The sequence below is a fragment of the Rhinolophus sinicus genome, chromosome 7 (genome assembly GCF_057876585.1).
Source record: "Rhinolophus sinicus isolate RSI-liver-muscle chromosome 7, RSI-T2T, whole genome shotgun sequence".
NCBI lineage: Eukaryota > Metazoa > Chordata > Mammalia > Chiroptera > Rhinolophidae > Rhinolophus > Rhinolophus sinicus.
In genome coordinates, this window is record NC_142507.1 from 54,190,235 (window position 1) to 54,203,194 (window position 12,960).

A 12,960-nucleotide genomic window follows, 5' to 3' on the forward strand; every position below is an offset into this window, starting at 1 on the left:
ACTGACCAGGGAGGCAGGGGCACGTGCCACACACACATCACACCCGTGCTGACATTTTTAGACAGCATGTACAGACAGCACGGCACTGACAGGTCTAGCTCAGCAGTCCCCTCCCAGCAGTTCCCACAGCCTGGGGTGACGCCACACGTGTACAGCCACCCCCCTCAAGCTAACCTTTCCAGAGGACCCACCTGATGGGAGTGGCGTCAGAGAATCCAGTTTGCCGAACACCTTCCTTCAGAGCTGTGCCCGTTTGCTCTGACAAGCCCAAGTGAAGCACAAGACTGGCAGGTGAGCAAAGGATACCCTGCGGTGCCAGCACTGAGGGAGGGGGCCCGATGGCCACAGGGCGTGGTGCAGAGCCCAGAGGCCACGGCACGCCCTGTGGGACTGCCCCCAGCCCCACACCATCCATTCCACAGCAGTTCTGGGAAACAGCCTCTTACGCCTCCTTCCTTCTTTCCTTTTTCTTAGGAATTGGAAAACATCTGTGCCTAGGAAAGTGGTGCTAAGCGTTAAGGTCATCCTTCCAGCCTGCTACACTGGTTCTGCAGGCCAGGCTCTGCATTCCGGGGGACACTTGCCGGTCGGTCCAGGGGCCTGAGAAGCAGTGGAGGGGGACGGGAGGGACCGGCCCGGTGTGTGCTTCGGCTCCACCTTCCTCTGGCGTCAGCTTTGAAGGGCGGCATCTCGTATCTCCCGAAGCCACAGTGGACTCGGCACCCCGCCCCCACCCCAAGTAGTTCAGGGGATGGGGGTGGGGTGGGACGTGGGAATAAAAAGAAAGATGAGTCAAGACCAGCATCTTCAAATTAACAAACTGTAATTGTTTTCCCAAAGATACATTTTTTTTCATACACATCCATCATACACTGTAACCAAAAAAAGCAGTGTACATGAAATAAGAGAAAATAAATTAAAAATCCATAGCATAGGTAAGGAGGCTCTAGTCTGGAGCACAGCTGAGTTTCCAGCAATGTAAGGAGGCTCGAAAGTTTCTTTTATAAGAATGCCTGCTAGCAAGGGTTCCAGCCAGGTGGTTGGTTGGTCTGTCAGTCAGTCTTGAGTACGTGAAAGAGTTCTGTGTGTTTTTCCTTAGCGTTTAGAATAGCCATCATTGTCCTGCAATAGGCAGAGCTATCACGTCCAGGAAAAACGAGGGAGGGAACCACAGAGGCAGCGTGAGATCCAAATACAGCATTCAAAGGTAATTGGTCCAGTGGTGCCTGGGGAAGGAGGGAGGGACGACACTCCGGGGTTAGCCATCTTCCTTTGGGGGTGTGTACCAGCCTGCAAAGAAACCCAAGGAAACAGTGAGCTGGAGGCTGCAGTCCCCCCACCCCTGAGCCCCATCACTGAAGATGCCTCTGGGGTTACAGGAGGAAGGAGCCTAGGAAGGGCTTCTGAGTAAGGGGGGCAAGATCATAGGGCAGGGGAGAATGAGGGGCCTGCCCTGAGGGGACGGTGGGGGCAGGGGCAGCACCAAGTCTACAGGCGGTGCAATCGCTGGTGCTTTTCTGGGAGAAGAGGCTGTGGAGGGGACAGCTATAGCCTTCTCTGCAGAACGGCAGGCGCCCTCCTGCTGGGCAGTAAAGGCCCCGAAACCAAAGGGTTCATGCTATTTGGCTGGAAGCGAAACCTCGGGCCGGGCAGGCGTCCGAACGCCCCACCCTGGCTGCAGCCTCACCGTTTTTTTCGTGGATCTGCACCAAGGACTTGTAGGACTGCTGTGCTCTCGTCAGGCTGTACTGAGACTGGGGAGGGAGACGCCGCGTCAGGCCGCGCTGTGCCCTGCCTGCCACAGGCTGCCACCCAGCCACCCAGCAGCCAGGCTCCCAACCTGTGGCTGTGACTAGACCACGTCCCCGCACCTGGAAGTCCCTTTGGGGCACAGTACCACAGACTTCCCTTTCCAGACCCGTGCCCTCCCCAAGGTCTCAGGGCGCCCCTCAGGCCGAGGCCTGGCCCGTTCCCACTGTGGGTGTCCCAAGGCCGCTCGTCCAGGCCATCAGCCCAGCCCCGGCCTGCTGGTGGCCCGGCAGCCCCGGCCCCTCACTTTGTTGGCTCCGAACTGCACCCGTGCCTTCCCCTTGACCAGGGTGGCGCTGATCTGCATGATCACGGACTCTATGGAGTAGGCACTGCTCCAGCCCTGGGGACAGGGAGGGACGAAGGAACAGTCAGCAGCGGTGCCACAAACCCTGCCCGTTCTCCAGCAAGGAGCCCTGCCCTTCACCCCCAGACAGGTCAGTGGGGGCAGGCCCCGCCCCGCAGAATCAAAGGCCACATCATGCCCATCAGCCAGCCGGCCGGGAGCTAGTGACTGGCTCACCTGTTTGGTGAGAAGTTCCATGCAGATGGCACCTCCGCCCAGAACATACCTGCAGAAGAAAGGTTAGTCAGTTGCACCCGGCCAAAGCTCCACCCCTTCCTCACCCTCGGTAATAGGAGCTGCCTCTGCTCTTGCCGAGCTACTCACCCTCCGGAGAGGACTGGAGACACAACCCTGACAAACGGAGGGTCGAAAGGAAAGTTGTCCTGAGAGAGAGACGGAGGCACCGGTCAGGGAAGGCGGCCGGCGTCCTCCACGGGCTGCCAGATGGGTCGGCAGCCTCGGCCCAGGGGGGCGGGGCGGGAAGGGCCATGGTCTTACCTTAAAGGAGAAGTTAAGGAGGATGAAGTCGGCACCTTCTTTTTCTTTGAGGATCTGGAGATCGTTGTGCAAAGCGCTGTCCTGGTCAACTCTGTGAAGAGCGAGTCTGGGCTCAGACTCCTGGAGGTCCCAGCGCAGGAGCTCCCGTCGGCTCCCACTCCCCCACTCCCCCCCCAAGGGGCTGATAGGCCCCGCCCACACCGCTCCTGGGCCCTGGAGGGACCGCTCTGGAGGCCCCGGCCACACTACACCTCAGCTTCCTGTCCAGGGCCAGAGTCCCCACTCACTTGAGGAGTTTGACATTCCAATCATACAGACTGTCATTGACGAGTTCCACTGCATAGTTTCCTGGAAGGCAGGAAGAAGGCAGGTGTCAGGATACTCCAGCTGATGGGTGGTCCCTGTTACAGACCCCCAGGCTGAGCGGATAAAACAGCAAAGGCTCCCGGTTCAGCCCTGATGGCCAGGCAGCCAGTCTAAGCCACCGGCTTGGGGAAGCCCGTTCTGGCCTGAGCAGCTCGGAAGCACGCTTGTGGCCCCAGCCTCTTGGGGCCCCCGGTCATCACGTACTTTGTTGTGAGAGGTCCTGTTCAGGCCCCTCCCCGAGGCAGACTCACCACCTTTGAAGCTCTGTGACCGGTATATGTCCCTGAGCTCCTTCATCAGCCGGTCAGTGGCCTGTACTGAGCCAGACACTGCCCCCTGCGAGGGGGGACAGAAATGTATCATGGTCACGTGGTTTGCAAACATGCATTCTAGACCAAAGGGGCAGTCTGGCAGGTTGCTCAGAATTTAGGCAAACATGAGGCACTCCCATAACCCACCCAAAAAGGCGTCCACTCCCCAGACTGATTCGTGATAGCCTACCTCCCACTTCCCAGCAACCCCTGGGCCCAGCCTCTCCCTGGAAGGTACGTACATTTAGGTAATCTTGCCTCTGGTTCTTTTTAATTTTCTCTAGTATGGCCAAGTTTTCTTTTCCGATGCCATCATCTTCAGATTTCTTGCCCTCAGCTGGCTCTTCTTCTTTCATTTCATAGTGATCTAGGTCTTCCGTGTCCTGGGGGAGCAGTGGGGTGGGAGTGGGGCAGAGGAGGAAAGAAACCAACAGCGGCTGTGGAGAGGGGCCGTCGGCCTCCCAGCCCCACTGGCCCAGAGCCGCCAGCTCGGGAGCAGTGGTCTAGTAGCAGGCAGTGAGCACAGCCCTTTCTGTCTCGGGAACAACTCCCAGTCCCTTGCAATCTCAAGGACAAGGCTAACGTCCTCTGTCCTGTTCTCCAGCGGCCGAAGTGCAGGAAGACTGAGGAAAGCCAGCAGGGGCTCGGCCCTCACTCCCCAAACCGGCCCTGCTTCAACTGTCCCTGACACTCTCCCTTGGCAGCAGAAACTCTTAATTCCTAGAATGACTTTGGCCTGACATTGCGACTCAAAGCTCATGTTTCACCAGGTGGCTACTGCACCCAGGAGTTCCCGGGCCTGCAGGTCTAAGGGAGAAACCCGGGTCAGAAATCTGCCCGCCAGCTGCATCCCTCGGTCAGGGATGCAAAGGCAGCCACTGCCTCGACGGAAGCGAGGAAGAAGGTCCAGAGGACCACGGGGGAGGTGAAGTACACAGCGAGCCCCTCACCCACCCTCCCAAGTGAGCAAGCCGCCCACAGCCCGGCCTGTCAGACACCGGAGGGATGACACTCCCACCGTCTGAGCAGCGAGCAGCACAGCACATAGCACCGGTCCTTTGTGCGTCTTAAGACCCGAGCAAAGCTGCAGAAGCGGGGACATTAATCCAATGCTAGGAAACAAAGTGATCAGATTGATTTCCTGGCTCTGGCAGGACCTGGTAACACTAACCTCCTAAGTATTGCATTAGCCGCTGACACCTCCTGGAGGTTTATTGTGTGTCGGGTACGGTACACACACCAGCTCGTGTAACTCTTACAGCCACCGCGCTGTGATCGCTGTTCCCATTTTACAGATGAGATGAGGACGCTGAGGTCTAGTGAGGTGAATTCTCAGGCCCAAAGGCATACAAGTCTTAGGGGAGCTAAAATCTCAATCAAATTGTCTGGCTCTGAAGCTCAGATTGCTCATCATTGCTGTATTCTTCTGAAGTATGTTTTTAGAGAGTGTATCAGATCCCTTACCTAGCACGTAACCACGTCCTGTATGGAGCATTTCACATGCAATGCCTCATTTAATCTTCAGGACAGCCATATACAGTAGACATTATAATCCCATTTTATAAAAGGAAACTGCAGCTCAGTTAGAGCAGGTAAAACTCTCATACAGGATGAAAGCTGCAGTCTGACTCCAAAACCATCGCAAATTAACCTGTTGCTATTCGGTGCGGACAGATTTGCACTTGACTGTCTTTAGTGGTTGGATGGGGGTGCCCTGTCTCCTCTAGTACATTGGCTATTCCTCCAGGTCAGTAAACTGTCGTGGTTCCTTTGGCATTTTTCTCGCCCCCGTTCTAGGCCGGAGCTCCGTGTACTGGGCTGCTCAGTGCTGCTCACTGACAGGCCTTCCCGCCGGGCGGCCTCAGGCGGCAAGCCTACCTCAGGCATCTCCTCGTCTTCATCTTCTGAAGACACGTCCTCCTGTGTGCACTGCAGTGGGGAGAGGAGAGATGGGGGGTCAGAGCCCCAGTGGCTGCCTGGAGCGCAGCCTCTGCCCCGCTCCCCGGAACCTCCAGGACTGGAAGCCGGGTGCTGGCCCACAGTGCTGCCAGCCAGCCTCTCCACCAGCCAGAGGAAGCACCAGCCCAGGGAATGACTTCACAGCCAGCCCATTACTCTCCTCCTACCATATGCCAAAGAACAAAAGAGAAACAAATGGCTGTTTCTATCACCCACCTCACAAATCCCAGTTTAATGTCCCCAAGAATCCCGCCTTTGCCTAGTCGTCTCTAGACTGATATGGCAGTCCTGGTTCTTAACAAGGGGCCTGAGACCCCAAAGGCCAGCAGCTGACCCTGGTAAATCCGCCCCCTCAACATGGAGTATACTGCCCATGAGAAGGCGTCTGGACAAGACAGGCGAAGCTCCTCAGGCCCCATCCAGCTGGGTCCCCATGTGGAGAAGAAAGGGGCCAGCGTCCCGATGTGGGGTGTGTGGAGGGACTTGGGTGGCCCCGGCCCATCCACGGGCATCCCCACGCTCACCTGCTCCGCGGGCAAGGGCTGATCCAGCATCTCCACGTCCGGGTGCTGAGGGAGGTTATAGAGTTTACACAGGTCGGAGATGATCCGCTTCAGATGCTGCAATAGCTGGGGGTGGGGAGCACAGTGACGTCAATATTCTTTCCCACCCCAATCAGGAAGCATTCTTAGCCCAGACTCCAGAGCGGTACCTCGTTCTCTAGACCTAAAGACCCCGTGGCCGTGGGACAGTGTCCTGGACCGGTCCCTCTGGCCTCAGGAAGCAACTCCCCTAAGAAGTCTGCCCCCAACAGTTCAGCCCACTGCACCACCCACTTTCCAGATACATCTTCTTCCACAGGCTGTCTTCATGACACCGGCCTCATAGGAAGGAAATGCACCGCACCCCAACAGCCCGGCCCCTCACCAGAGTATTCCCTTTCTTTATGTCCACCAGCCTCTCCAAGACAGCGGCCAGGTTAGGGTCATCGGACTCCACTGACCAGATGGGGGGCACAGCAGGGTACGACTCCTGAGGGGGAAAGAGCAGGGAGAGCAGTCAAGATGGGCAGTTCTGGGGAGAGCTCGGCTTCTGGTCCCTTTGCTCTTCCCCAGCGCCCCTTCCACACACACAAAAGCCCAGCCCAGCAGGTCAGCATCTAACCAAGAGGCTTCCCAACAAATCCTCAACCAGAAGAGGAAGCGCAGCCGAACGCAGGCAGGGAGGGAGGCTTCCTACGCCAGGCCCAGACCTGAAGCTCTCCCACACCCCGCCCAAGGCTTCCAGCCCGACTGCTCTGCAAACTCCATCGTCAGCTGAGGAAGGGATCACCTCACCACAATCACACTCATGTGAAAACAAGGAAAGGCTGCAGATCACTTTCACTTTAGCTGGGGAAGGAGGAATAAAAGCTAGATGGTATCTCCAGAACCTAAAAGTGAAAGGGTAGCAGGAAGCCCCATCCATCCCCCACTCCCAACAGAGCCCCTCAAAGGCCAGTTCTCCCCACCTCTCCCTTGGGAACTTGCCACCCTCTTGGTCCAGGCGGAGGCTGTAGGGTTCCACATGGCAGACTGGGAGAAAGCAGCCTACGCTGCTAACATTCCCAGCATTCCTGAGCCACCAGACTCTCCCTCTGCCCAAAGCGAGGGGGCCAGTTCAGGCCAAGTCTCCTTTACAGGGGCCACAGAGAGTCTGACTGAGAACCTTCCACACCAACTTCCTGCCAGGGACAAAGACAGTAGATGGCCCCTGGCAACTGGAAGGGCAGCTGGAAGGGAGCAAACCTCCCCGTAAGAACTAGAAACTTAATTCAGGAACACAGTTAACTCCCGCGGTTCCCACGCGTGCCAAGGAGAGCATATCCATGCCTACTGGGGGTCTCAGCCCTGCCACAGCTCTCATCCCCAATGCTGGAGGAAGACAAGTGATCCAAGATGCTCAAGTCTTCACCCAAGCCACACCCAGTCCATCAATCTTTAGTAGGAAAAAAGGTGGCGGGGGAAATGGGAGCAAAGACATGGGACGCACGTGTTTTGGAGGGTCACCATCCAGACCAAGCGGAGGCTTGCCTCACCAAACCTTGACCCGATTTGATGGAGGAAAGAGACAGAAAACAAGAACCACGTAAAGTGAATTCAGGCCCCAAAGTGCACACAGTTCACAAGACCGTCTTTCCCCAGACTACTCCCATCTGCAGTCTGCCTGCCTGGATAAAGTCCTGTCCCCTGGCTCCCTCACCAATGCTCTGGCAGGGAGGGCTATCACAGCAGGCAGTGCCAACCGCTGGAAGTGCTACAGCAGGCAGCAGCGGGCAGCCCCAGATTACCAGAGGCCGGCCCTCCCCGATGATGTGTGAGGGAGGCTACGCAGGGGACACATAAGGGTCTCCCAGTCCAGCGTGCGCAGGCTGATACTCACTGGTGAGAAAGGGAACTGTTACTGCTCCCAGGGCATAGCCAGCCCTCAAACATCACCACCATTACCCGGAAAGGCCACCAACAGCCCAGGACAACTGGAGGTACCCGAAGGGAACAGGAGGGGAGTGGCAGCTCTGCTACCAGCTGGGGCAAAGGGAGGAGTCAGAGGTGACACCAGAACTGCAAAGGCGAGGAAGGAGCTGGGCTCCTGCGAACCCCCCCTTGGTAAAATTCAGAGCCCGTGAGGGGCTGCATTAGAGATGCTGGGTAGGGATCCCACAGGTGGCACCGTCCTAAGTCACAGGTACCAGTGAGGAGGAGGCAGCACTGAAATGAGCCGAGTTCTAGGCAAGTCCTTGCAGCCCAGGTGAGAGCAGAGGCCTGGAGCCGTGAGACGCGAGTGAGGGGAAGAGAAGGGCTCTCCCAGGCGGCAAGGTGAGTCGTGAAGTAGCCAACATGAGCCCAAACCGCGGACCCCGGCATGTGGGTGGGTTGGCGGAAAGGGGCCGTGGCGGCGCCATATGTCGGGGTGCCCCTCACTAGGGAGGGTCAATGGCAGAGTCGGGGTGCTCGGCAAACCCTCAAGCGGCTGAAACAACTGTAACCTGGGGAGAGGGAGCCGAGCCCCAGAGAGGATTCGGCCTCCCAGGTCTTCTGAGATCCAGACGCTGTGTCGGGTCATCCTGAGTCCCTGACAAGGGGCCCCCGGGGACGCGAACGCGAGGGGGTTCTCACCGTGATGTTGCAGTGGATGCGGACGGGATCCCCAGGCACCGACCCCCGCGTGGGGAGCTGCGGTCCGGGCGCGGCCCCCGCCCCGGCCCCTCCGGCCCCGGCCAGCAGGAACTCGCAGCTCAGCTCGTCCAGGCAGGCGCTGGCAATGCGGAAGCGCTCGTGGCCGCGGTGGAAGATGGACTCCAGCAGCTTCAGCTCCCGCCTCAGGCAGGGCCCCGGCCCCGGGCCCCCCCCCGGGCCGCCCCCGGCCCCCGGCGCCGCCCCCTGGCCCCCCAGCTGCTGCCCCGGCCCCGGCTGCTGCTGCCCCTGCGGCTGCGGCTGCTGCATCCTCCGCTCCGCTCCGTTCCGGGGCCGGCGGGCCGGGAGCCTCCGGCCTCCGCTCCGGGCTCCGCCGCCGCCGCCGCCGCCGCCGCCGCGGTCCGCACTTCCTGATCCCCCCTTCGCCAAGATGGCGCCGCCGCCACCTCCGGGACAGGGCCCCCCCCTCCGCTCGCCGGCCCCCCCAGCCGCCGGAAGCCGCGCGCCCCTCCTCCTGCTCCTCGGCGGCCCCGCCTCCGGCCCCCTTCACGTGACCTCCCTGCGCCGGCCTCTTACACGTGACCTCCCCTTCTTTCCCGCCCCCTTGTTCTCGACCGCCACCCTCCACATGTGACCCGCGACTTCGGGCTCGCGGCTTTCAGCGCCCGGGTGCGTGTGTACGTACGGCGTGCGTGCGTGCGTGCGTGCGACGGCGCTCGTCGGCGCTCCCCTCTCACGTGACCCGGCGCCGCGTGCTCCCAGGGGCTACCCGCGCGGGACCCTGTTTCCTGCTCTGGGCCCCTTTCCCCGCCTCCCCGGCGCGGAGAGCGTGCTGGGCACTCGGTGGGCAGAGAAGAAAGAGCGACGGCCGCGCTCGCCGCTGTGCCGCCTTATCCTGCGCCCCAGGCTGCACCTCGGCGTAGGATGCCTGCGCCCCTGCCCTGTGGGGTGGGTGTCGCTGTCGCCACGCTGAATGAGGGGCGCGTGGCTGGGGAAGGAGCCCGGCACCCGGTCACGGGGAGAGGCTTGGGCTGTCCTCCCGGCCCGACCCCCAGTTCGTTGTGTGACCTTGATTCCCTCAGTTTCCTCATCTGTACAGTGCCTGGCGCGGGTAATGCCTGCGTTGCCTCCTGCCGAGGCTTGGAGGCGAGGAGACCGCGATGTGTCGTGCGACACAGAGAGCTGGTCAATTGTGCACGAGGGGTCGTGGGTAGCTGACCCTCGGCGCTTCTCAGACGCCGGCGGTGCGGACGAGGCCGGGGACAGGACGGCACGGGTCTCCTCGGCGGGGCCACGGAAGGAGCGCAGCTCCAGTCTGAGCCGTTAGCCTGGCAGGAGCCGACCACATCCTCCATCCCAAGCCCAGACGGCTGGCACCGTGTCGCAGCGGTCTCGGCAGGAGCCGGAGCAGGCGGCAGTGCCCCCGGGCCCTCGCTAGGGGGCACCGTCTCAAAGCACAAAGCTGGCGGGGGTTCCGGAGCCGCGGAGCCGGCGCTCCTCTGCCCGCGGCCGGTGGCAGCCTGTGGTGGCAGCCCCGTAAATGAGGCTGGGCCATCTCGCCGCGTGGACCGCTGGCCGGTTGGCCACTTGCCTCTCCCACACCGACCGAAGTGACTTGGCTTTTGTTGGAAGCTGACCGCGCACCTTGGTGCTGGGTGCGGGGCGACGCGTTTATCTCGCCAGTGGCAGCCGATCAGGGCCTTCGCTGGCTAAGTTGGTCTCTGGGTATTTAAAGATGATTGAGACACGTTCCTGGTCATCCTGGGATCGTTTATGTCCTTTGAGGAACCTGAACAGTTAGCTCCATGTCATCATTGTCTGTGCAAGTTAGTAGCATAAAAGGCTGTGGTAAGGACTCATGTATGGGGCACTTCCTAAGCCAAGGTACCTTGCAAATATTTCTAAACCCTCCCCACCCCCAACATTGCAAAGGAAGCGTTTTTATCCGTTCTACACGCGGGAAAAGGAACGACTACCCAAGGATGTGTAACTAGTAGGCAGAGATCCTGGGCAGCGTGTTTCCAAAGTCCATGCCCTACCCCACTCTGCCTGCCTCTGACACTTTCTCAAGAGGTTTTCCCATGACATTTGACTCCAGCCCTTCCCAGGAAACCTACAAATGCAGCCATTTGGAAGATCCTGAAGCCCATATTTTATAAAGGGCTATAATTAGAATAAAACAATGTGATGAGACAGTCCCACAATGCTGCACAGACTCCGAGTCCCCCAGTGAGGAAACTCAAAAGTCATGGTCACTGGGAAGAGATCTGCCTCTTCCTGTCTCTGCTGGTCTGTTCAGTGTCTCAGCTCTGGCTGGGAGAGCCCTCTGGCAGCAGCTTATCCCGTGGAGTCATATCCGGTGTTCTGCTGAAATGTGGACGGCCGGGGCATTCAAAATGGGAAGGAAGTGATGGGTATAGTCATTGAATTCTTGGGTGCCAGGGAAACAGGAGAGAATAAAATGAAAATCAGTGCCCTCATGGAGCTTACAGTCTGTTGGGGGAAACACGTGGTAAAGGTGGAGTCTACAAAGCCAGCTGACCCCTTAGATGTGAGAAAGATGAGCAAGTATTTACTGAGCACCTACTACATGCGAGGCACGGGATGCAGCATTGAATGAGGCCCAGTCCTTACCTTTTCTGTGCATTCAGCCCCGTAGGAAGCCAGACACTTCATAGACTGTTACACATCCAGGCACGTAATTGCCGTTATGGGTGCCTCAAGGAAGAACACGACCGCAGATCTGGGCAGGTGTCCTTGGACAAGTGGCGCGCTAAATTCTGAAGGATACGTGGAATTACTTAAGAGAGGAGGAAGGGCTGACACTGTCCCAGGCAGAAGGGACAGCATGCGCAAAAGTTTGAGGCAGGGCCGTGGCAAGTGGCAGGAATGCAAAGGCCTGGGTCTAGAATAAGGTAAGGTAGGCAGGGGTTAAATCTTGGTGGGTATTCAAAACCAGGTTTGGGAACTTGGGCTTTATTTTAAGATCAAGGAAGATCAGTAGAATTTTGAGAAGCTCTGCAGTCCTGGGCAACCAGCAGAATGGGATGCCTCAAAGGAGAGCTGAGTTTTGTGGGAAGGGTGAGAGTTGGGTTATGAACACGCTGAGTGTGTGGAGGGAGGCCTATGTGGACATTCTCCTGGAGACATCTAGTGGGATGTGGGTTCTGAGCTCAGGAGAGAGGCTGAACCATAGATGTTAACTGCAGAGTTGGCTACAGCTGTCCTCTGAATTAGACCATGAAGGGAGTAACACAGCTGAGTGGAGAAAACATGGGGAGTCAGACAGAACTGGGCGTGCGATGTTTGGGCAAGTTCTTTAATTTCTGTGGAACTCAGTTTCCTTCTCTGTAAAATGGGCGTGATACTCTCAGCCTTGCGAGCAGGTCATTGTGCCAGTTTAGATGAAATGAGATACGTAAAATGATCAACACAGATGGGCAACATTGCTCAACAAATGTAAATACCACTACTGCTATGATTAGTGTTACCACTACAAAGTCAAGGGGTCCTTAGCATTCAGTAGACATTTGGGGGGCTTTGCTATGGGTCAGACACTGGACTAGAAGACAGACAAGATCCCTGCTCTCATGGCACTTACCTTCTAATGCAAAGAGTCAGATACCAGATGAATGAATGACCAGAAGAATCAGACTGGTTCGTAGATGCCAGGAATAGAGTCATGTGGGAGAGGGTCACTGTGGATTACTTTAAGTCCAGTAGTTAGGGGGTATCTCCCTAGGGAGGCGGAGTTTGAGCTGAGACCTGATGAAGAGAGGGCAGGCCTGTCAGGCGCTGGGCACGAGCACTGCAGCAGAGAGAGCAACAACCTCAGAAACCCTGAGTGAGGACCCAGGTGGCAGGACTGGAAGTAGGAAGTTAATGATACCTTGGCTGAGAGCAGAACCCCAGCTCTGCCAGCGGTTAGTGGGGTGACAGCCTGTGTGTACTTGAGTTTCCGCATCTGTAACAAGGAGAAGATCAGATGGTACCTACCTCATAAGGCTGTTGGGAGGATGAAGTGAGATGACTCATGAAAAGTGCTTAGAATAGTGCACATAGTTAAGAATGTGTGTGTGTGTTTTTTAATAGGGGATCAGCGTGCCTTGAGTCCAGTGAAAGAAAAGAGACGGGGCTCGGGGGGTGGGAGATAGAAGATGAGGCCAGTGGGAAAAAGCAGGGCCTGGATTATGGAGTCCATAGTCAGTTGTTTGAGTTTCATTCCAAGTACAGTGGGAAACCACTGAAAGATTTTAAGCTGTGAGTGGCATGATCTGATTTAAAATTTTCAAAGATCGTTCTGGCCACTGTATGTCAAATGGATTGTAGAGATTGTTTTCCCCCAAGGGTCATGTGTTATCAGAGTGAGCAGCTGTGCTTGTCTAGGGGTGTAGCGAGTAGCCTCCCTGACTTGCTCCCAAAAGCACAGCATTCTGTCACCGATTCGGCAGATACGTTCTGAGCGCTTGTGCTTTGCCAGGGATTATAGTGGGTACTG

At 57.7% G+C, this 12,960-nt stretch overlaps 1 protein-coding gene across 1 annotated transcript; it reads right to left on the minus strand.

Annotated features, from left to right (window-relative positions):
- Window positions 1-806: 806 nt before the first annotated feature.
- Window positions 807-8,911, minus strand: UBE2Q1 (ubiquitin conjugating enzyme E2 Q1). Its single transcript, XM_019711802.3, has 13 exons — window positions 8,445-8,911; window positions 6,217-6,321; window positions 5,814-5,918; window positions 5,209-5,259; window positions 3,573-3,713; window positions 3,271-3,355; window positions 2,941-3,001; window positions 2,654-2,744; window positions 2,480-2,538; window positions 2,333-2,381; window positions 2,057-2,152; window positions 1,688-1,754; window positions 807-1,290 (listed from the first exon to the last, which is right to left on the minus strand). The coding sequence occupies exons 1-13, from the start codon at window positions 8,769-8,771 to the stop codon at window positions 1,259-1,261; spliced, it is 1,269 nt and encodes a 422-aa protein (XP_019567361.2). The 5' UTR covers window positions 8,772-8,911; the 3' UTR covers window positions 807-1,258.
- Between the last annotated feature and the right edge of the window lie 4,049 nt (window positions 8,912-12,960).

What these genes read in the sequence shown, in the direction of transcription:
- UBE2Q1 (XM_019711802.3), bottom strand. Translation starts at nt 8,771, where the DNA reads ATGCAGCAGCCGCAGCCGCAGGGGCAGCAGCAGCCGGGGCCGGGGCAG. An exon ending in GCATCCACTGCAACATCACG is followed by an intron (nt 6,322 to 8,444) that starts GTGAGAACCCCC and finishes TTTCCCCCTCAG; the next exon opens with GAGTCGTACCCTGCTGTGCC. An exon ending in GTCACAGAGCTTCAAAGGTG is followed by an intron (nt 3,002 to 3,270) that starts GTGAGTCTGCCT and finishes CCTGCCTTCCAG; the next exon opens with GAAACTATGCAGTGGAACTC.